We start from the raw sequence: 24,668 nt of genomic DNA, 5'->3' as shown, positions 1-24,668 counted from the left end.
GCCGAGCCACCCGGGCTGCCCTAAATTTTCTCTAAAAGCAAAAATATCTCTGTGAAATATAAACCACATGTTGGTCACATTTTAATATTCCTTGCCAGAAAAGGAAGGAGTATTACTGGCACACAATTTATAAATCGAGAAGCTTGTCTTCTCCCCTCATCTTGATAGACCCTAATCCTCAATCCTGTATCAGAAGCCAATTTTTAAAGTCCTTCCTTTTAGTTCTAGTATTTCTTACAGAGATCCAAGAAATATGACTATATATTTTTTATTTTTTCTTCTCACACAGACTGTATACCTACACATATTTTCATATCAGTACCTAGAAAACTTTCTTATTCCATTGTGTAGTTGTGTCATAGTTTAACAGTTTCCTCATCAACAGGTATTGGTATTACTTCCAATATTTTGCTAGTAGCACGATTCTGCAATATATAATACTTGTACATAACATTAGTATGAATGCAGATATACCTATGGTGCAAATTTTAGAATGTGGGAATGAGGGAATGATGGATCATATATGTATAATTAGAAGCCAAGGCTTTATGCTGAGCAGATAAGCTTGATCTACCCAAAATTTCTTTCCTTGAAAACTAAGTATGCCGTTGACAGGAGAAAGTTATCACGTTGTTCAGATGCCAGGACATCTGGAAAGAACAAAGAAAAAAAAATTTTTTTTCAAAGAAAAATTTTGAATGTACAGAATAGTGACTATAGTTAAGGATACTGTATTGTATACTTGAAATTTGCTAATACAGTAGATCTTAGGTGTTTCCACAACAACCACCACAAAATAGAAGAGGAAAATGAACACTCTGAGGTGATGGATAGATTCATTATCTGGATTACAGTGATCATTTCACAATTTACACATCTATATCAAAACATCAAGTTGTACACCATCAACATGCACAATTTTTGTTCGTGCCTCCTTAATGAAGCTGTTTTTTTAATAATAATAATAAAAAAAAGAATGTTGGCAAGTCGTTGTGAGTCCCTAGAGGGTTTGGTTTGAATATAAGGAAGTGGGGAGAGGTGGAGAAGCTGGGTAGGGACTGTGTGGAAGGCTTTGTATGCTAGCCTGATGCAGTTAGAATTTACCTGTATGCAAACAGAATCCATCAAATGTGTCATGAAATTGTTAGTATGATTATTTTGATGGCAGTGTACACAGTAGTTTAGGGCAACAGCAGAGGTAGGAAGCCAATTTAGCAAACTATAGCCACAGTTTAGTATTGTGCCAAACTTTCCTAAGTTACTTAATTTTTCTGTGAGTCACATTCTGTAAGGAGAGATGATTATATTGCCTACCTCATTGGGTTTTTGTGTGGTTTAAACTATGTTAACATTTATAAATGCCTCAGAACAGTGGACACCCTAATAAGAACTTAAGATGCTATTTATTCTTATTGAAAGTCAAGATTGCTGCAGCTACTTGATAGAAACAATGCCCAAAGTGTTGACCCAAGAGAAAAGGTCAGGTTAAACCATAAAATTCAAATAATACTACAACGAAGCACCCAAATTGAATTATGTAGCTCGACAGAGAAAGCCAGTACATTTTTTTAAACAGCAGCCAAAATTAAATTGGGGGAAATGATAGAAAAAAATGTAAAGTGAATAAGAAACACTGTGTACTTTTTCCAAAGAAACTAACTTTCTTTCTGAGTAAAAACCCTTGCCGAAGACAGTGCTTTTTATGGGAGCTTTAGACGGTAGAAAGCAGTCATCCTAGAAGCTAGTTCTTCTCTGCCTTTGGAACTCCTGGAGCTCTCAAGTCTTTTTCATGCTAGGAGGTAAGATGCTTCTGCTTTGCTGCTGAGTGGGGATTAGGGCCTCAGGCTTGCAGGTGCCTATGCTCACAATACCGTTTAGTTTGGATCTTGACATTTTCTTTTACTCCTGATTTTTTTTAAATCACTTGTTACTGTATAAGATTTGTGTACTTAAAAGGAAAGGCTACAAAACTTGTTCGAAAGGGTACTTTGAGGCCCTGTTTTTGACCTGTTTGGGGGCAAGAATTTATTTGTAACCAAGCACATGGATGAGAGATCTCTTCATGGGTTTAATCACCAACAAAACCCAGCATTGGCCTTAGGTTCCTGAGGCTTTAGAAGGAGGGAAGGAAAGCTGCAAACCTTCTCATTTTGTGTTTTTCTTTTCTATTTTGCTCTCCTGTTTGCTGAGTTTTCAGACTTGCAGTGTTGCAACTGTGTTGAAGTTTTCACTGTATCAGAATAAACGGATGATTCTGGTTCACTGTCTGGCTTCCAGTTCTTGAGAACCAAGACTTTCTTGTAGATATTTAGGATATGTTTCTCTATGATTTAGATAAACAGAAAACAAATGGGAAAGGGTGTCTGAGTGAAGACTGAGAAAGAGGCATTTCCCACACATAGGTGACTTAAAAAAAAATAGCAGACAAACGTATAGAATCTCTCTTTTAGCTCTTTCTTTGTTTTTAGCCTCCACCTACCCAGCCTGCCTCCCACCCCCACCCCACCAGGCCCAGGCTTTCATCCTTGGAGGAATTCAACCTGTCTTCCTATCTTGGTATAAGTTTTCCCATCTTTATACTATATGTTGACAAATTGGATTTAAATAATTTTTTTTTAATTTAAAAATCAGTACTTTAACACCTTGCTTGTTTAAGATTCAAAAGACATGATGCATGAGGAAATAATGTAGTCAGGTGCACATAACACCCAGTGCTCATTCCATCATGTGTCCCCCTTAATGCCGGACACCCAGTTACCCCATTTCCCCACCCCCCTCCCCTCCAACAACCCTCAGTTTGCTTCCTAGAGTTAAGAGTCTTTTATGGTTTACCTCCCTCTCTATTTTCATCTAGCTACCTTTTGAATCCTATCTTGGTTTTGTAAATTTTTTTTTATGTGAAAAATCTTTATTTCAAAATACAAGAATATAGCAGATTAAATGTGTTAGTACCCTCAGAGGTCAAGGTTAGCAGCCTTTCTGGCGTATGCTAATTCTTCATGAATTCCCAATAGCTGGACTGAATGACCTTTAAGTGCAGCTGTAAGGTCTCATGGTGTAATTCTGTTGATCCCAGTGACAAAATTAAATTAGGTTCCATTTAAAAATTAAAATATAACAGCTTTTCCAGAAGAACTAGCTCCCAAAACTGTATTCAGAACTTGCCTAACATCTTAAGTTAAATGCCTCATATATTTACACCATTATAATCAATATTATTGGACAACCACAATCAAGAAATTTAACCTTGGATAATAGTTTTCCTCATTGTGAAATACTGTATTTTTGTTCTCTCATAAATAGAAAAGGCCCAAACATTACACTTTATTTATGTTTAATGATTTACAGAGAATATTTAATAATCAGAACTCACCATTTGCAATATTGTACATTAAATTATAATATAACCCCTGCTACAAAAGCTATCTATGTTGACCCAAGATAGATAGGGAGCACTATTATGGAAATAATATTTAAAGAATACTAGACCAACATCAGGGTTAACGATGACTATGACAGTACAAAAATGTCCTCAGGTCATTGGTACATTCATTCACACCAGAGAAAGAGTCTAGGACTCACCCAAGGTTGAAGACAGTGGTGACAAAGACAATGAGTCCCTTACGAAAACCTTTACAGAGGAAATTTACAGCTTCACAATCAGTGAAACATGAGCATGCCAGGCATGGATTAAAACTACATCTAAATTTTCATACCTTCATGACTAAATGAATGATGGCATTTACTCAATTGTCGGAAAACCTGAGAAATTACTTTAGTTGTAGGTTTACGGATTTGATGGGACATTTAAACATTTGCGTTATGAAAATTGCTCTTGACAATATTATAAACTGTAGCCTCCCTGTAAAATAGATGCTTTCCAGTCTATCTCTTATTAACTATATCCTCCTCATGAAAATACTATTTAACTTCAGTTTCTTGATGTAAATTTGCAGACTCCTCCAATGTTGATTCCTCTCCTGCTACTCAACATTTAATGTTTTCTCTTAGAAACTATAAAGTTTACTCTATTTAAAATACCAAACGAGCAAACATGTTTCCAATACTTCTATTTCAAACTGGTTTATCAAGTTGGCTTAAGTCTATGTACCTTCTGAATTTTCTTGAATGAAATCTATCAACCTAAAATAGAATTATTCAATGCCACTAGTAATCCACTGCTCTTTAAATGTAATGATAATATTCAGGTGTTGGTCTCCAATAGGGAACTTATACTATGGTTCTGACTGATGTGAGTTTTCTGGTAATAAACCTGATTATAACTGAAGTTACTGGTCTTATTTCAGTGGGCCATAAAAAGATGAGAGATTTGATAATGATTTTAAGGAATTACTAAAAATATCACTTATAAGTAAAGTTTTTCATAATATAAAAGAAATTATAGAGCTTATATGGTCTGCAGTCACTAAAATTAAATTCTTTTTTAATATATGTATTGCATACCATACCTTAAAGTTAATGTGCATCCATCAAGGACTAACATTTTGTAATATGTTTTAATGCCTGTATTAGCAATATCAGTTAATTTTCAATTTTAAATTTTGCATCAGTGGCATAAAACATCATATATAACACCTTACAAAACCTAATTTTCATTTCCAATTATATGATTGAGCTTTATCCATCTTAATATGCTGTATTTTTTTTCCTTTTTTGCTTGTTGATTTGTAGGAATTTAAAAATATATTTCAATTTTAAGTCCTTTATCAGCTAGATGTGTTGGAAACACATTTTGTAGCTTGACTTTTCATTTTTTAAGGTTTAATTTTTCATCCAAAAGTTTTTAATTTCAACATAGTCAAATTTGTCAATTATTTCTTTTACAGCAGTGTGTTTATGACTTTATTTATTAATAGAAATGCATAATCCACTTACATTTATGTAGTTATGGATACATTTGAATTTTCCACCATCTCATTATTTGTTTTCCATTTTAATATTTTACTCTTTTCCTAATTTGTGATGAATTAGTAAAATTTCTTAGAGTGCCTCCCCCTTTTTCCCTTATCAGCCTTGGAAACTCTTTCTATCCCCCACTATACAAATATCCATTTAGTTGACAAATACATTTAATCACTTATGCATGTATCTCTCCCTTACTTTTCATCTTCTCTATTAAAGACTAATGGGGTCTCACTTTAAGAAGTACTGTTCTAGTGGCCTCCGGTCTGATCCCTGCCCTCACATTGTTTTATTCCACTATAACTTATAGACTACTGCACAGTAAATGTCTTAAAGCACAGCTCTGGCCATATATCCCTTTGGACCAAAAAATAAGCATACAACATCAAACCTTTCATGCTTCACCACTGCCCATTGCTTATAAAAGAAATCTTGAATTCTGAAGCTTGCCATCCAAGAACCTTCATAAACTAATCACAAAGTCTAATGAAACATTTATCAATTCTCCCATTAAATCCTCTCCTTAAACTGCATTGGTTTACTCTTGAATATATTTGCTTTCATTTCTTTGTTTGCTTCATATTCCTTATTTGAAATACCCTTATTTTTCAATTCACGTTTTAGAACCCTAGCTACCTTTTGAATCCTATTTTGTCTTACTTCTGTCATGGAGCTTTCCTAGGTCAGAGCACCTGATGAATCACTAAATTCTACCCCTGAAACTAGCAATACAGTATAAGTTAAGTAAATTGAATTTAAATAAAAACTTTTTAAAAAGTGAGAGAAAGCTACTGATTTTTAAGGACCACTACTATTTTTATTTTTAATTCTTTATGTCATTCCTAGATGTGTTTCTTTTTTTTCCCTCAATTCAAGTCATTCTTAAAGGGGCATCACTTCTCTGGGTTTTGGCCGTAGATTTGGGGATGGTTTAGATAAAGGAAGGGAAGTCAAGGCAAAACAAGATCTGAAACTTGTATGACTAAAAATATGCTTCACAAACGGAGGAAATAAGAAACCCAGGAGGAAAAGTAAAATCAAGAGGAAATATTTTCAGCTTTGATTTGGATATTTGACTCCTACTTACTGGTCACTGTTCAGTTTCAAACTGTGATTCCAAAACTCTCGGCAAGATTGAACCCTATATTAACTGGGCCCATAAAATAAAAACAAACTGGTTGTTCATGGAGTACCATTGGCACTGATTATTGAGTTCCACTTGTACAACAGACTGATGAAAGTACCATGAATTTCCAAAAGCACACATTGATAGAGAGCCAAAGAATATTCTGATTTTGGAGGAACTAAAACTCAGAAGACGTGGTTCTTTCCTGGTGAGCTTGAGCAAAGGGAAAGGATTTTTGTTCCCTGTCCTGTCCTTGTCTGAAAGTGGGATGCTGAAGGAGTACCATTGTGAGAATCCTTCCAGTGCTGTGATTGTTTCCAAAAACTGCCACCTGCTGGGGGTAGTGCTCAGCAGATCTGCTCTACAACCCGCTTTCATTCTCATGATAATGATGACAATTTCACACTCTCAACCTAAAACTTGAGATTGCAGTGAAGCATTTCCTGTCTGGCTGTGACTCTGAAGCCTGTGTTTCTTCTCTCCTGGTATTTCATCAATGGCCCGGTAGACAAATGCAGTGGAGAGAACTATATGCATTCAGGGGAGAAACAAAAAACACTTGGCCTCCTCACAGATTGCCACTAGGGAGAACTGGGAATCATCGTTCACTCTTGTGAATTTCATGATTGTTTTTAGGGATAATTACAATAAAGTGGAAGCGATATAATAGAAATGGAAGAGACTAACGCATTCATTTTGGTCATCCCACCACATGAAATGAGAAAAATCAAGATCGCTCTTTAAGCATCGTCTCAATGTTAGCCTACAGCTGTGTTTATATATTGCATTAGACAACGCCAGGGATGGAGAGCCCTTCCCTGACAGAGTTGGTGAGAACTTTCTCGTAAAGGTGAGCTGACATGATGCTCGAATGAGAGAGGAAAAGTTTTTAATTTTTTAGTCCTTTGATTTATAAATAGCTGTGTTTACACAGTGATCGATGCATATATATTATGTGTTATTTATATGCACACATAAACTGAAATTTTAAAAATCAAATAGTAATGTGTACATGTGCATGTATGCATAAATATAAATGGCTAGGCGTGTACAAAATGACAGCGCGCCTCTGCATCCTCTCGTGCTTAATATCTCACTTTTGCCTCTGTTTTTTTTTTAGTTACAGATTACCTAAGAAATAGACAGTAAAAATATTTTTAGAACCCTTAAAACCCTTGAATTAGTGACAGAGATTCTTATACTTTAAGAGGTATTCACAGTTTTCTGCTAAATTGAGTTACTAGATTTTTAAAAAATGTATTTAGACTTGTGGAATATGAAAGAAAATCCACATATATTTCACTTCCCCAGCAATGTCCTCCACCTTTCTGCCTTTTTACACTGTGGACTGCTTGGTGCCCCTTGTAGCACCTTTATCATTCCCTTTGGCTTGTTTCATGTTTTCCCCCTTACTTCTTATATACTCTTAAGTATTTCTAGTAAATTCCCACGAAGAGAAAAACATTTTGTTTGTTTTTTTTTTAATTAATTAATTTATTTATTCATGATAGACAGAGAGAGAGAGAGAGAGAGAGGCAGAGACACAGGAGGAGGGAGAAGCAGGCTCCATGCAGGAGCCCGACGCGGGACTCGATCCCAAGTCTCCAGGATCACGCCCCGGGCTGCAGGCGGCGCTAAACCGCTGCACCGCCAGGGCTGCCCTGGGTTTTACATTAATCAGAGAGCCATTGCATTTATGTCAGAGAACAAAGCAGACTGAAGTATTGCAGGGTCGCAGGTGTGTACAGAGGAGAACCCACAATGGTTGTATGGACTTCCAGCAGCCTGCACCCCCAATTTGGGCAAACAGAGCCACAGAATATAACATTGCAAGTGACAGCTGCAAGTCTTACCATACAGAGAAGACATACTTTAGTAGAAGTCAACCTGAAATACCCAGTCACCCAACTGGTCTGGCATATTCTTGGTGCTATATAGTTTATTTAAATATTGATTTCATTTGTAACTTCTGCTTCATCTAAGAATCCTAAATTGCTTAGGTTTCAGTTTACTTTAGAATGTCTACTCTAACCCATTAAAGAGTTGATACTGCTTGGAGTTCTGAATATGATTGTAGTCTCAAAGCCAAGATGCTTACCTGGCCTGACTCTCCCCTTTCTTTCTGCTCTCATCTCCTGCTGTCCTCACTCTGGTTCACTGCCCTCCATACCGGCCAGAATTCTTGCAGTTCCTGGAGTCCTTCAGGCAAGTCCCACATCCAGGATCTCTGTCCTCAGATGTCCCTGTCACTCCTCTTCCTCCAACCCTCCATCCTTGCATCATGATTCCCTTCACAGCACTCAGCACTGTTGAAAAGACTACTTACAAATGCACTTAATTTATCTGCTATCACTTGTCTCTCCACTGGAATGGGCCGTTCCATGAAGCACGAACTTTGTCTCCATAAGGATAGAAACTTGGCGGTTGTTGTTATCATTACTTTATTTATTTATGTATTTCTTTATTTTTACTACTGTATCCAGAGAACATAAAGCTCTCCAATATTTAAAAAAATATTTTATCTGTTTATTCATGAGAGACATAGAGAGAGAGAGGCAGAGACACAGGCAGAGGGAGAAGCAGGCCCCATGCAGGGAGCTTGATATGGGACTGGATCCCAGGACTCGATCTCAGGACTCCAAGATCACACCCTGGGCCGAAGGCAGGCACTGAACTACTGAGCCACCCAGAGATCTCCTCTCCAATATTTTTTGAATGAATGGATGGGACTGATTCTGGTCTTGGTAGATATTTATCAGCAATTAAGTATAAGCCAGTAGTGAAAGTTATCGAAGTTCATATCTATATTGAAAGGATAACTAAAGCTGAATTCATCAGTGCATCATGGCATCAGGCTGTGTATTAACTACTTTTTACAGAAACAGACTGTGTGTTTCACTAGGACCATAGACATTTTATGGGAAAACGAAGACCCAGGACAGGGGACTCAGCGCTGTGCATTTGCAGTCGCTCCTAACATTGGCCTGCAGTAACCATTCCTGGGTGGGCTTTGCTTATTAGTTCATCTGATACAAGTTATAAACAAATAATTGAATTCTGTATTCCAAGTCATCATTGCTATGGTATTTGACTTTGAGAAGGGAATACAAATATAAGCTGCTCCCAGATATGCCACATACTGCTATATGCTTTAAATTCTCTAGAGATAAAGTTTCTGTGATTTCCTCTAGTGCAGTGGACCCTCAGCTTTGGCACTTCCTACAACCATAAATCCTGCCAAGTTTCTAGCCAAGTCCTATTTGAAGTGAAGAGTCCATTAGGTCAACATGATGGAAAAGGTCCATTCAGTCCGACTTTTGGTTAAGGTGAAGCTTGTGATTGAGTCCTAGCTACGTAACATAATCATGGCTATGAGCTAAAGCCAAGATATCCCCATTTCCTTCACTGTGAGTCCTAAGTGGAAAAAGGATGTCCTTTGTGTAAAATCACCTTGAAAAGAGAAAACACTCTGGAAAAGAGATTGCTATGAGGTAAAAGAGTTTCCATCAGATAGAAAGGAATTAAGAGGGTATTTAATTATGGCCAGCTGGCTGGCTGGCTAATGCAGTGGAAAACTGAGGCTGTGGAACATCTGGGGATTGTGGGGATTTCTGGAGTCCTAGTAACAGTGTGAAATTTTCTATAAGGAAAAGCCTGAAGCATACCCATAGCCTGTTTGGTGAGACGACTGGTATGTTTGGGAGATAACTGTGAAAGAGGAGGCAAAATCAATCAATCCCTCAGGAGAGAGTGAAGCAGCTCCCTGAGCCATGATGGGGGCAGGCAAGAGTGTCATCAGCTAAGGGACAGGACAGAGGAGGAAAGTGCATCTTCTTGTGAGCAATAAGTTCTGTTGCTGACCAGCCAAATGGTCCCTGCATCTTTAGATGCCCTTGAATAGCCAAGAAGAAGAGATCGCACCATCCCCTCCCACATAGCACTAACGAAGAGCCCTTTGTTATTTTGTCTCATAGGACAAAAACAAAAATAAGGTACCTAATTCCACTTATGTGATTCTTTTTCATGTAGTTGAAGAAGAATTCATATTTTCTGTTTATAAGCAAAATAAAGCCTACTCAATTTTTCCCCCCTCAGAGGAGTGATTTCCTGGGCTCAAGCAGTCATTTTTGCTACTCTTCCCTGGAATTTCTCCAACATATTTATTATATAAGGCATCGCTTCTAAGGCCTACAGCAGAACATAGGACAGTATTAAAATCCTGTTTGATGAACAGTTACAAAGAAGTGATTTCCTTATGCTTCTACTTCTTTATGCTGCTAGTATGAAGGTTGTTTTTGGATTGCTGACTCATGCTGGATTTGACTTCACATTGACACAGAATGATACTTGCAAAGTCTCGGCACCAGGGCCCTTTTTATTATTTACTCTGATGATAAAGCAAAACCTTTTGAAAATCTGCATCAAACAAGAAAATAAAATGAAAAACCTCTGCATTTATTAAATTATTCTTTTACTATTTTAAGTTTAAAAATTCAACTAGATCTCTAATCAAAATAAATAGTCCAAATAGCTATGATGCACTTACATTATTTTTCCTAATAAACTATTTGTTTTCATCACTTTACTATGAGATTTTCATTAGACTTTTGAAATATCAAAAATAACTTATTGAGATAAATTGAGGACATTTGTACCGTTGACCTTGAACACCCAGTTATTTTACCACCAAAATGGGTTTATTCAGGAATAACAGAGGAAATGCAGTTTGAGTCAAGCAAGCTGTAGTGAACCACAGGCAAGTCCAGAGAACAAAGGAGAGGAACACCTCATTCAGGAAATGAGGGCTGTTGGGAGGAGCTGTTAAAATTAACAAAAGTCCATTGGAGTAAATTGAGAGTTCAGAGTATGGTGGCTCTTCATTGGCTGAGTTGTGACATCTCTCACCGATTGGGTTGTTGCCAGGCAAAGAGAAAATCTTCCTTCCCTTTGCTGGGCCAGTAGAGTATAGGCATCTTCCCGTTGGGAATACAAGTGTTTCTTCTTGTTGAGTGGTAGGGTGTGAGAGATCCCTCTTTTGGCCTTTGGTTTCATTTTTTTATTATTATTTTTAAGATTTTATTTATTTATTTGAGAGAGAGAGAGAGAGCACGAGCAGTTGGGAGAGGCAGAGGGATAAGCAGACTCCCCACTGAGTAGGAAGCCCAAAGTGGGACTCCATCCCAGGACCCTGGGATCATGACCTGAGCTGAAGGCAGCCTCTTAACCATCTGAGACACCTAGTTGCCCCCTTTGACTTCATTTTAAAAGAAGTTTTATTCAGTTTCACAACAGGTAAAGATCTGCGGATATGCCCTTGCCCACTTTAGAAGTAAGACAGCCCATTATTTTACCAGCAAATGAGTTTATTTGGGAATAGCAGAAGATTTGAAAGTCAGGATAAGCCAGCTATAGTGAAAGCCATAGGCAAGTCTAAAAGCAAAGGAGAGGGACATTATAGAGAAAAAGGAGGAAATTGGAACGGATTGTTTTGAACAAAAGTCTACCAGAGGAAGGTGAGAGTCCAAGGTGATGACAGTTTTTCATAGACTTAGTTGCCAGGCAAGGAAGGAAATGTTCCGTCTTCCTGTTGGAGTGGCAAAGTCATGTTGGACTTGCCAGGTGAGAATCTCTTCCTGTGGAGGTCTGTAACTGACCAAGAGCGGTGGTGAGTGAGGGCTCTCTGTTCTGGCCTCTTAACTCCCATTTCAAGTGAGATTTTTGTGTATTAATTTTCACAATGAAAAATACCTGGTTAGCAGTCTTCAAAACTGTTGAGATCATGAATAGCAAAACAAAACAAAACAAAACAAAAGACTAAAACTATAAAAAAAATCAGAGGGGTCCAGGGAGACAAGACAACTAAATGCAATGTGGTGCCCTGGATTGGATCCCGAAACAGAATAAGATATTGGTGGAAACACTAGTGATTTTTTAATAGACTCTTTAGTTTAGGTAATAATATTTTACCAATGTTACTTTCTTAGCTTTGAAAAATGTACCATGGTTATTTAGAATATTAATATTAGCAGTAGCCGGGTAAAGCCTATTTAGAAACTCTCTGCACCATTTTGCAACTGTTTTATAAATCTAAAATTATTTCAAAATAAGAAACTAATAATTTGAGGGCCTCTGCTTGGTAAATAGGCTATTAAATCAAATCTTCAACAACAATTCTTTTCTTTATGTGGTTACCTCTCTTAATGTAATAGCAAATAGATAATATATTAATGAAAATACCCACTCTTTTTCTTATTATCCATTATCAGATTTATTTCATAGTAATACTGAGTGCCAAAGTGGAAACACTTATGCTTTCCAACTTATATTTAACTCATTTTGACATTTTAATAGAAAATAACTGTAGTCACACAGGATGGTCATTACAGTCAGTGAGTGTGTTTCTGTAGTTCCATGATTATTATAAGTTTTCATTTGACATGATTATGGTTCCTGAGCTATGAGCAATAAAGTGCAAAAACATAGGGGAAAGCATTCTTCTGTAGGAATGAACTTAAACCTTTTTATCAGGGATCTGGTCTCAATTCCATTCAAAGAGAGTCTTCCTACCTCAACTAGGATTCTAAATCCATTAATAAATAGGAGATAAGTATTGAAAATCTATACACATTCTACTTTGCAAATTATATTTTTATTTATATGTCCCAGTTCCTCACATTTCTACTCAGATTCATGTAACTTTTTTCACTCCTTTACAATACTATTACTACTATCACAACTATATCCACTATCAACCACCACTATTTCTGCTAATAATAACAAGATCAAAAGTATGTGTCTTGGTTAGCTTGGGCTACCATGACAAAATACCATCGACTAAGTGGCTTAAACAAAAGACATTTATTTTCTCACAGTTCTAGAGGTTAGAAGTCCAAAATCAAGGTGCCAGCATGGTCAGTTTTTTGGGAGAACCCTCTTCTTGACTTGCTGATGGCCACCAGCTCATCTGTATGCTCCCGTGACTTCTTTTGTATGTGTGTAGGAGCACAGGGAAAGATCAAGCAAGCTCTCTGGGGTTTCTTTTTACAAGGGCACTTATCCCATCCTGAGGCACCCACTCTTATGACCTCATCTAAACCTTCCATCTCTAACCCCATCTCCAAATATCATCACATTGGGGGTGAGGAATCCAACATGAGAGTTTAGGAGGAACACGACTTAATCCATTGCAGTGCTCAAAACCCAGGAGTTTTAGATGAGTGTGAGGACTATGCTTCAAACATATACATTAGATATTTTCTGTGTGCTGTCTTATTAAGTCCTCAAATAGCAACTTCATGAGATATAGAATTTATATCTGATCTGAATTTATAGAGAAGGAAGTTAGGTCTTGGAGAAGTTAAAATAACTTCTGCAAGACAAGGCATTTACAACATAGCAGAATGTGCACTGAAAATCAAGTTTTTCTGGCTAAAAAACTATATTCTATATTCTTAGGCATTAGAATACCCTCAATTGATACAAATGTGTGGGATTTATCCTAATGACTGAGTTGAAATGATTCACCCTGGGCAAAAATTGATTCACACTGTATGTAGAAAGAGTAATTTTAGGAAGAGAGTAAACTTATGCATTTTTTTTTTACTTTTCTTTTTCAGCTGTGTATTAATACATGTAAATAGCTGTATTGGTTAAGAATATCCAAACCATTGAGGAATTAACAGGAACTCACATTCAACAGAGTATTTAGAAAAGTTTGTCTGTTAATAGTATATATAATATAATTGTCATAATTATCAGAATTATTTGAAACCTTTAAAAATATATTGGTACAAGCAATGATTCTTTACAATGTATGTAAATTCCATAATGGCTATGGATGTGCTGAACAAAGTTTGCCGCTAAAAGTGTTTTATCTGTTTTGCGTTGTACTACCTTCTGTTAGTTCATGACTCCTCTGTAGCCTTACAGAGGCATGAGCCTTGTATATTTTGGTTCTATTCACTGTCATGGTAATGCTATGATATAGGCATTATTTTACTTTATGCAAGCTAAGAGAAGGAGGCATGCTCAGAGGGTTCAGTGACTTGCCCAGAGTCACATGGCTCTCACAAGGGGCTGAGCTGGAATTCCAAGTCCAGTCTTTCTGGTTCCACAGTCTGAGTTTCAGAGATCATCAATATATTTATTTTTATTTTTATTTATTTTTTAAAAAATTTATATTGTGGTTCTAATTGTTCTGGCTGTAGAATGTTGGATCTGAATTTTGGATCTGAATTTTGTTAGAATTATGGATCTGAATTTTGTTAGAATTATGTGTCATTAGTAAAATGTATCTTTACAAATGACTTTGTCATGCATGGCAAATTGCACCTACTATGTAAGTTAAAGGAGCCTGAAAGAGGAGCTGACCTTAGGAAGAACCTACTGTGCACAAGGATGTGGACCCATCTTGTTGACTCTTCCCTCTGTCCTAGGAGGTATCCTTTTTTATGAGACATCAAATAATCTGTCTAAGGTTGCACAGCTATAAAATGGCAAAGCCGTAATGTAAATCTACCTGTTAGGTTCCAAAATGTTGGGTAAGGTCATTTTGAGGACATTATCACCATTTGACCTGAGAGCTGGACCTCACTCTCTCTCATTCTTGCAAGGTACCTTCCACCCACCCTACTTGTAGATAGAGACGTTTCAAGCACATAATCTTAAGAGAGCAATGTGTTGTTGAGATCATCTGGACTAAATGTGTGACTGAACCCTATTAAGGCTTCTCAACTTTTAAGATTTGATGGGAGGGTGCTGAGATGTGCTTGTCTTGTGGCCACCCAAGACAAGTCCTGTATGTGAGTTCCCTTGCTCATTAAACTTACTACTTACCAATCTGGGGGGATGGAGGCCTGCCTCATTCTTGGGTATTTCCTTGCCCTCTATGTAAATAGGCCAGTTTCACATTTCACTCAGCGAACTCCTAAATTTGCAAACCAACACCAAGCTTTATTAATTTTTCATTGTACCGAGCTGCCTTTTCTTATATATTTGCATTTTCTAAATTTATTACCTTAAATTTACTTAAAATATAAATATCTTTATAAAGCTTAAAAAGGGGAATGTATAATGCTAAAAAAATCATGTAGAATTGAGTTAAAGTTAAACCGTATGCTGATGTTATATCATAATTAGTATTCACAATTTTTTTATCGTATTTTACTGTGGGGGTGGAGCTCAGTAAGGGACCAACTGGTAAATCACTAATTAGAACACAGTGTGCTAAACCCAAGTGTGAGGATGCCTGGGTTTTAAAAATCTTTAAAAAATAAATGAAATCTTAAAAAAATAAATAAACACAAGTGTGGAGGAAGAACGCCAGGACATCTGAGGGAATAATTTAACCCTTTACTTCCAAGTGTATGTGGGTAGGAATCATGGCAGAGGAGTCGGATCTCAAACCAGGTAGAGAAGAAGAGACACACAGATGTGAGCCAAAGCTCAGGGTCATCCTTCAGATGCTTTTCAAAGCTAATGGGGAGAAGCTAAGAAAGGTAGCAGGAGTAAAGTGAAAGTGTGTGCATTGTTACTCTGTTTACTGATTTTATGGGAAGTCTTTTTTTTTAATTTAATTTATTTGTGTATGAGAGACACAGAGAGAGAGGCAGAGACATAGGCAGAGGGAGAAACAGCCTCCCTGCAGGGAACCTGATGTGAAACTCGATCCCAGGGCCCCAGGATCACACCCTGAGCAGAAGGCAGACACTCAACCACTGAGCCACCCAGGTACCCCAAGGAGAAGTCCTCTATATAATTACTCTTAGAGTGCTTTTTAACATGGGAAACACTGTCTTCTAGTGAGTAATGAACAATGAATGCTCCAAAGAAGTTATATTATCTGGCCAGTATTAGTGAAAAAGAAAGAAAGAGAGAGAGAGAGAGAGAGAGAGAGAGAGAGAGAGAAAGGAAGGAAAGACGGAAAAAAGAAAAAGCCATAGTATAGCAACTTTGCAGTTTGAATAAAGAAATGGAAGAGAGAAATACAATGATCAAGGTCTGTGAGTTTTCCTTCGGTGCATTTGTTTATGGCTACAGAGCGTGTATACTCCAACAAAACTGTGCTAAATATTGAAATTTAAAATTGTGGCCAGTTTGCATTTCTAGACCTTTCCAGTTACCGAAAGGAGATTCATTTTATTATTTTTGTCTTAAACATACCTGCGGTGGGTGGCTGACAGAGGGGACATCAACTCAAGGTCCTTTATTAATTAGTCCTTTGAAATAAGGGCAAAGTCCAGGAATAATGGTTTGTGTGTGTAGAATTAATGGTTCTGCTTTTTATTTATTTATTTTTTTACTAAAGCTGGAATCAGACAGAGGTGTGTTCAAATCCTGACACTGTCACTGTCTTTATCTTAAAATGGAGATAAACTACCTCATGTAGTAGGTAGGGGGATTAAATGTGTATATAAAATTTTAGGTGTATTATGTGTAATAAGCATTTAACAAGTGCTAGTTACTAGAAAGTATAAAAGGGAAGGCAGATTTTTCCATTATAAAAACACATATCTTTCTGTTTTCTAAATTAATATATGAGCATTTGTTCTTTTGGAGTATATTAATCCTCTAAGATGAGTAAATTGTAAAACGTGGTGATTTGTGAAAGAGAAAATTGAGCATTATACAAGTGCTTGATCTTTTAAATAGTGACTGCATTATCATGGAAAACAGAATTTTTCCATCACTGCTATACTGAGATAAATATTTCATATGTATTGACCTCAGATGATTTAATTAGATTAAAGACCAGTGAAGCCAGCACATTGAGAACTTCGTACCATAAAATCTTTTCACAAAAGTCGTTTTTATATTAAATATCGTGTTATTAAAAGTTTGCCATAATTTTAATGAATAACCTGGTTAGGACTCAAGAACGGTTCTCTGTGTAAGTACATAAAAGAATTTTTACTTTCAATGGATTAATTGAATAGATAAATTCCTGGCGTTACAAAACTCATGTAAAAAGATAGATGATCAGATTCCTTCATTTGCTTTCAGATTTTCAGACGATGCTGGTTGGTTTTCAAGAAGGCTTCCAGTAAAGGACCCAGAAGGCTAGAAAAATTTCCAGATGAAAAGGCAGCGTATTTCAGAAACTTTCATAAGGTAAGTCACAGTGTTCGGAATCGCTAGGGAATAAGTGGACCCTTGGCATCAACTCATAGAGACATTTCTTTTGATAGATGAAATCCGCAGAGGCAAAAATGCATGACCAGGATAAAATGCCCCTGTTCTGATAAAATGCAAAAGTTATTTTTCTGCTTTATTTTAATCATCTGCTGTAAATGCCAGTGGTACGTTTGCAAAATGAAAGACTCATTTTTATGGCTACTTTGCGAAATGAGATGACTCATAATTCAACTACATCATTTCCCAACATGCTGAGTAGACATTTTCTCTCTGTTCAGGTTAATTGTGCATTTGTTACTTTGATTTAAGCTGTGGGCAATATTTAGGAGATAAAGCTTTGGAGGCTGGTGTTAACCGCACTAATGACTCCGCTAATGTGGGTAGTAGTTGCTGTTTATAGCTTTGCTAAGAAAGGCTCATCAACTATGCTGATGTGTAGGATGTGGCCGTACATTCTATGAATGAAATATCAATTTACAAAGAATTAAAACTATGTAGGATATAACCCTAGAAAGACATTAAAATATGCCATCTAAAGTTGTCTTTGGTGATAACATCAAAATGCAGCGAAGTATTTGATAACTACCTGGAGAATTCATGGCCAGAACTCTGAATTGTGAAGTGGTATTTTTTGTTGATAAAATGCCTCAATAAGCCCAATAAACAATTTATTTTCTCATGGTCGGTAACACTGAGTAAGTCACCCTGAATAATGTAAGGATTTTGTGGACTTTATTTTATGTGATAAGTAGTCCAGTTCCTCCTTTTATTAAAATAGAGTGCTTGCCAGGGTTTGGGGGTGGGAGTGATAAATAGATATAGCAGAGAGGACTTTCAGGACTGTGAAACTATACTTTATGACACCCTAATGGTGGATGTATGTCATTAGAAATTTGTCCAAACTCATAAAATGTACAACACTGAGAGTGAAACTTACTATAAAATATGGACTTTGGGTGATTATGTTGTATCAAAGGAGATTTGTCAGTTGAAAGTAAATATCCCACTCTGGTGTGGGATGTGGAGGATGGGGGTGGCTGTGCATGTGTAGAGGCAGGGGTTGTAGGGAAATCTCTGTACCTTTTCCTCAGTATTGTGAACCTAAAACTGCTCTAAAAAATAAAATTTATTTATTTATTTATTTTTTTTTTTTTTAAATTTTTTTATTTATTTACGATAGTCATACAGAGGGAGAGAGAGAGAGAGAGGCAGAGACAGAGGCAGAGGGAGAAGCAGGCTCCATGCACAGGGAGCCCGACGTGGGATTCGATCCCGGGTCTCCAGGATCGCGCCCTGGGCCAAAGGCAGGCGCCAAACCGCTGCGCCACCCAGGGATCCCAAAAATAAAATTTATTAAAAAAATAGATTTTTCTACAGTAATGTACTAACCAGTTCTATTACATCAATACTTGACAACCATTTTTTTTGACAACCATTTATATCATATTTGAAACTATGTCAGAGGGCTTAACATTTGAATTTAACTCTCTATGAGATATTCTATATATTAATGTCGACTTACTGGCAGAGAATCTAAGTTCAAGTTCCTGTCCAGCCACTTACTAGCTCATGAGAGTTTGATTTTCTCATGAGTACGTATTATGTCTCTTTTGAAGACCATTTGAGATAGGATATCAAGGAGCAACCAGCACAGTGGTACCTATTCTAATTATATGAAAAATTATATGAAGTCCCAAGTTATACTGGTATTTTGTATTATGGTTATGATCATGGCAATATTTAAAAACTTTTTATTTTGTTGTATTATTTAATAAATATTTATTTATTTAAATAATTAAATAGTTAATAAATGTTTAACTATGTATTGAAAAACTGCAAAGTTGTGAGATATGAGTCTGTGAACTTTAGTTTTTGAGTAAAATTTTGAGAGACTGAGCATACTGGATACTCTGGATTCCTTGTCAGAGGAATTGCCCACTGGTCAATGGCAGTGAATGCTGGCTGGATGCTGTCCAGACAATATATCTATAGTCTATGCACTCATGACTGGGGTACAATCCTCAAGAAGGAGACAGATCATCCTGGAAAATAGATTGTTGAGAAAGATCAAAAATCTTAATCACTTGTGTGTATGTGTGTGTGTGTGTGTGTGTGTGTGATAAGAACATTTTAAGATTGATTCTCTTATCGACTTTCAAGTGTATAATACAATATCATTAACTATAGTTACCATGCTGTACAGTAAGTGTCCAGAACTTACTCATCTTACCCTCTAACCAGTCATGATGGAGATGCTGACTAACCTTGTTTTAATAATCATTTCATAATTTACACATGTATCAAAAGATCACATAGTATGCCTTAAACTTACATAATGTTATATGCCAGTTGTATCTCAATAATAGAGCTGGAATAAAAACATTTTAACAACACTACACAGTGGGTAAGATTGTAGGTTCTGGAATCTAGCTTCCATATTTAAGAGCTGTGTGTACTTGCGTACGCTATTTAACTTCCATGTACTTAACTTTTCTCCTCTGACAGATTAAGATTATGATACTTTAACAGATTATAATGCAAAAAGGGTTATGGTAGGGAATAAAATGGTGCTATAAGCATTTAATGAGATTAAATATAACAAGATTCTATTAATGAATTCCATTTTATAGCTAAGTATGTAACTACTCACTTGGCAGATAGTAAATTGTGGTAAACGTTAGCCATTATTAGTTTAGGCTAGATGGGATGGTGACTTGGGTGCAGATGTTAGTGCTGGAGCTGGGGTTGGTAGAAAGCATTTTGGATATGGTTGGTGAACATTGATGTACGTCAGGAGTAGATGTGGAGTGTGAGTGAAAGGTAGGTAGGACTTATGGAGATTCCTGAGTTTGGGCTTGAGCAAGAGAGAAGAGGATGGTGTGATTCATGAACCCAGGAAAGACTAGAAGAGCAAGCTTTGAGTAAAATTCACGAGCCTTCACCGATTGGATGTGGGAGAAATGGAAGAGAGAGGAGGATGTGTTGCCGTCTCTTCCAGACTGGGTGACAGATGAGAGGTCATGCTGTTACAGAGACAGGGATCCTGTGCGGAGGAGGTGTTGTCAGTGGTGAAGAGAAGGCATCCTTGGCATGTTAGATTAGGTATCTTTATGGTACATTCAGATAGATGTTTTCATTAAACAGAGCAGCAGCCAGACTGTGGTGCAGATGCCCAGGTGATGTTAACGTGGGTGTATTATTAATGCCTCTCTGTGAAGGCTTAATCAATGCAAAGTAAAACTCTTTCCTCTAAAAGATGTGGGCTTTGGTACCAGCCTTATGGTCACATTCAGGGTGTTTTACAAGTATTTCAATTCTAAGTTTAACAAGAATTCCAAAACAAAAAAGTTGACACTTGACCAAAAAAAACAAACAAACAAAACAAACAACAACAACAAAAAAACAGCTAATCCAAAAAATGATAGAAAATTATGAAAAGTGGCACTTGAAAGGAAATGCCATGTATAATAAATGTTAAAACAGTAAAATTTATAGTAATTATCAAGAATGTTTAACTGGAACTTCCAATTGAAAGTTTTAACAATTCTAAAGAGAGAATTATTTATGTTACCAAAAAGAAAACTCTGAAGAATACTGACATTTGAAAATAGGAAAGAGAAAAGAAGACAATATCAGAGGCTGTGTGTCCCGCTTTTCCCTGAGGCTTCCCCTCTCTATGGGACACCACTCCAGAGGTCAGATGGCCTTAATTCGTCCAAGCCCTAAACAACCAGCCACTGAGGCAAAATAGCAATCACAAATGTTTGTGATTTTTATCCTGACATATATGTACTTTTGCTTCTGCAAAATCAAGAGTGAACTATCACTTCCTATGTCTTCTTCCATCTGTAGAATCTTGAATCCTTTTTTTTTTTTTTTTTTGGAAATCTATAAATATCTTAGCTCCCTCTGATGGTCAGGTAAATAAAGGGAGATCTCTTTATGAAAAAGGTTAACATATTTAAAAATCTTTCTTCTCCTTTGAGCAATTAATTTTCAGTTCAGATATTGGATCCCCAGAATTGGAAAAAAAATTTCATTTTTCAAGATAGCTTAAAAGAGACTTGTGTGAATTTCTCCAATTGTTCTATTTATTATTAAGTATATTAAAATTATGATGAGTCAGTTATTTTGATATGCACTAACATCTGCTCTAGCGCTCAATAGCAATCAATCAAAATAATCAATCAAGTGAATGAAATATGTCCAGCTTTAGTGAGGGACTAAATCAATCAAATGAATGAAATATATCCCTTAGTGAGGGACTAAGGATGGAATTATTTCTTGGCCAACTTTAACTTTGTGCTGTGCTCTATCGGAACATACATATTGTAAAGCTTATGAGTATTAATGGTCCCATTTAGACATTTGATATGTTTACTGTGAGAGAGATCTTGCCGCATAAATCAATTTTTATATGAAACTGCTATAAAATGGTATATACTTTTTTTTTTTTACTTCTTGGTAGAAAGGAATTTGAAATTCAAATCACTAGCTGCTGAAGGAAGTTATTAAAAATGCATTAGGGTTGAAAATGTAGCTGTATATAATTGTCATAACAGATATTCAAAACAAATTTATCCTCAATGAAAACTGAACTAAAGCAATTTACATAGAATCAGCTAATAAATTTTCCTTAATTTTCTAAGCAGATGAAAAAGAAACAGTTCATAGAAATTTTAATAAAATAAATATGAGTGCTGTCTGTAGGGAGGAAAGTATAAATAAAATCCCTGAGAAGGATGAATGAAGATAGAACTATGTGAATTTTCTGTGATGAGGACTACATGATGCCAGAAAAGCAATGCCTGTATTGGGACCAATCTTATTTCTAACTCCCTTACAACCTGACATTGAAAACATCATTTTGTTCTCTCTGCTTTACCTCTTTGTCAGTATTTATCTTTATGTAAAGCAAACATCTGAGAAACTTGGGGAAAAGATGAAGACATCCTTATGAAAAATAGCCGCCTGGAAATATAACATATCCTTAAAATTAGGAGCAAAACCATAGGTTAGTGTGTAAGCAGCACGTGCATATAGTGTGCTATGTTGAAAGCCTTCATTTGATTCCAGTGGCTGGCTATCTGCTTGGATCAGCACACACTTGGTGTGATGTGAAGGGTGTTCAAAGGTTTGGTTTCTCTTAAAGTATCTGCTGGAAGGTCCCAGAATAATAATCATTTACATTAGGGTATAATATTCATTCATTTGTTCATCCATCTTTTATCTCTTATCTTGAAGAGATCTCAGTTGTTGTTGTTTTAACATAAGCTCCTGTTAATATACACATTGGCTCCTGAGACAGGGACATGTTAACCCATGATCATTTATTTATAACTTTTAAAAGATTATATTTATTTATTTATTCATGAAACATGCAGAGAGAGAGAGGCAGAGACATAGGCAGAGGGAGAAACAGGCTCCATGCAGGGACCCGGATGTGGGACTCGATTCCAGGACTCCAGGATCATGCCCTGAGCCAAAGAAGGCAGATGCTCAACCATTGAGCCACCCAGGCGTCCCCCATGATCATTTATTTATTGCTTTATTCATATTATCTGATCACATGCTAATGATTCAGAGGAGATTCAAAAAATGGAATATGAAAAGTAGTTTTTTTTATGTAGGATGAAAAGAAGAGGTAAAATGCCCATGGCAGGATGCATCACCTATGTGGTGTCTCTGAACAGAGATAGGTGGGTCATGAGAATGGGCAACTCTAAAGCCACGATGAGCAAGAGAGATCAGGTGTTCAGACTCTCCTCACATGGAGGGCATCAGAAGTTGTGATTTCATAATAATAGGGAACTCCCGGAGTTAAACTTGACCTTTGTAATATTTGAATCAGGTCCATTAAAATTTTACAACATCTAAGATATCTCCAATAAGAATCACTCTGTGCAGTTTAAGGATGCACGGAAAGTAGATCACTCAGCAATCAGAATTTTTGTTTATCGCCTGTTGCTCCATAACAAATATCTGTTCACTGAGAAAAAAGAAATCAGACTTTTAGAAAATATCCATTAGACTGACTTAGAGTATATAAAAGTATGATTTATGTTAGCAAAATTATTGTCTTTATTCGACTTTTAAAAACTATCCAATTGTGTGTGAGGCAATCATCCATAATGGTATTACATCAGAAAAAAAATGTAATATGACTTAATATCTTTCTCTCATTCTACTATCTGTAAAATGCAAATAATACCATAGCTCACAAAGTGAGATGATAATTTCTTGTAAGATAATAGGTAACATGTAAAACAACTATGGTTGTACAAGTCGCTTCTGCCTCAGATTTTGCATCTCTGAAACCAGGGAAATAATTCATACCAACTTCAGAAAAGTTTTGAGACCAATCTGCATGATAAAGTAACTTGTAACTTCAAACATGTCATTGTACGTGGTAAATCAGATAGTATTTTGAGAAAAAATATTCAATCGCACAACCCTGTTATGACTATTTCCATCATTTCTGAAGCATTTTTACATGTATTTAATGGATTTAGATCCAGTGCTCTTTATTATTTCAGAATACATTTCTGGTTTTTTTTAAAAAATCTCTCTTTCACCCCGTCTGGCTCATCATTCAGTATCTGACAGATGCAACAGGAGACATGCTTATTGCATCATGTTCACTGAGGATAAATTGTTTTTCTGCCATTTGTGGAAAATCACATATTATTCCACAAGTAATGAATGCATATTCATTTACAACTTACGACTTGAAAAATATTTCAGTGAGAATTTACTCTTGAATTAATACTTTTACCTCACTATAGATATCTATCTAAAAACTTTTATAAATAGCAGTGCTGTTTTTCATATTTACTTAATTTATGTAATATTGAAAAAATCAAAGCCTTTATACTGCTAATACTTCTACAAAAAACAAAAATAAAATTTGAATATGCCATTGAAGTTCCAAGATTACAGATCAGTAGCAGCCACTAAACTGATTTTATTGGTTAGAGAACAGGTTCTTAATGTAGGGAACTGTGGGCTTTGAGATTCGGTGAAATCGCTTGTTTTGGTGATAGCTGGTGCATTGCTTCTACTCAGTGTCATTGTCACACATAATTTGACCTCCTGAAGAAATGATGGAATTCTTGCTATCTAGTGTTCAGGGAAATAAGATTTTTTGTTTGTTTTATTTTGTTTTGTTTTGTTTTGTATTGAGACAGAGAGACTTGAGAAAGAGAGCTTGTGTTTGCTTAAAAATGCAACTATTTTCTCCTACTTCTCCTCTTCTATAATCTATCTTTTTTTTTTTTCTTTATTTATTTATGATAGTCACACAGAGAGAGAGAGAGAGAGAGAGGCAGAGGGAGAAGCAGGCTCCATGCACCGGGAGCCCGATGTGGGATTCGATCCCGGGTCTCCAGGATCGCGCCCTGGGCCAAAGGCAGGCGCCAAACCGCTGCGCCACCCAGGGATCCCTATAATCTATCTTTTAATCGAGTTAATCATATTACAAATCCAG

General features: G+C 36.4%; 1 protein-coding gene and 1 long non-coding RNA gene across 3 annotated transcripts in view; one reads left to right on the top strand and one right to left on the bottom strand.

The window, feature by feature from the left end:
• Window positions 1-24,668, top strand: part of DOK6 (docking protein 6) — a 369,596-nt gene that overhangs the window by 91,572 nt on the left and 253,356 nt on the right. For both annotated transcript variants that reach the window (XM_035700481.2, XM_025422049.3), the window contains exon 2: window positions 17,051-17,158. In XM_035700481.2, the coding sequence (XP_035556374.1) occupies window positions 17,051-17,158 (108 nt within the window). The remainder of the gene's footprint in view (window positions 1-17,050; window positions 17,159-24,668) is intronic.
• The window catches only part of LOC112643996 (uncharacterized), a 73,077-nt gene continuing 48,523 nt past the window's right edge, over window positions 115-24,668 (bottom strand). The window contains exons 3-4 of the long non-coding RNA XR_003126042.3: window positions 2,142-2,323; window positions 115-650 (exon numbers count right to left, since the gene is read on the bottom strand). This is a non-coding gene — a long non-coding RNA (uncharacterized LOC112643996). The remainder of the gene's footprint in view (window positions 651-2,141; window positions 2,324-24,668) is intronic.

This window comes from Canis lupus, chromosome 1 (assembly GCF_003254725.2).
Source record: "Canis lupus dingo isolate Sandy chromosome 1, ASM325472v2, whole genome shotgun sequence".
Taxonomy (NCBI): domain Eukaryota; kingdom Metazoa; phylum Chordata; class Mammalia; order Carnivora; family Canidae; genus Canis; species Canis lupus.
This window is presented reverse-complemented; position numbering and strand designations above follow the sequence as displayed.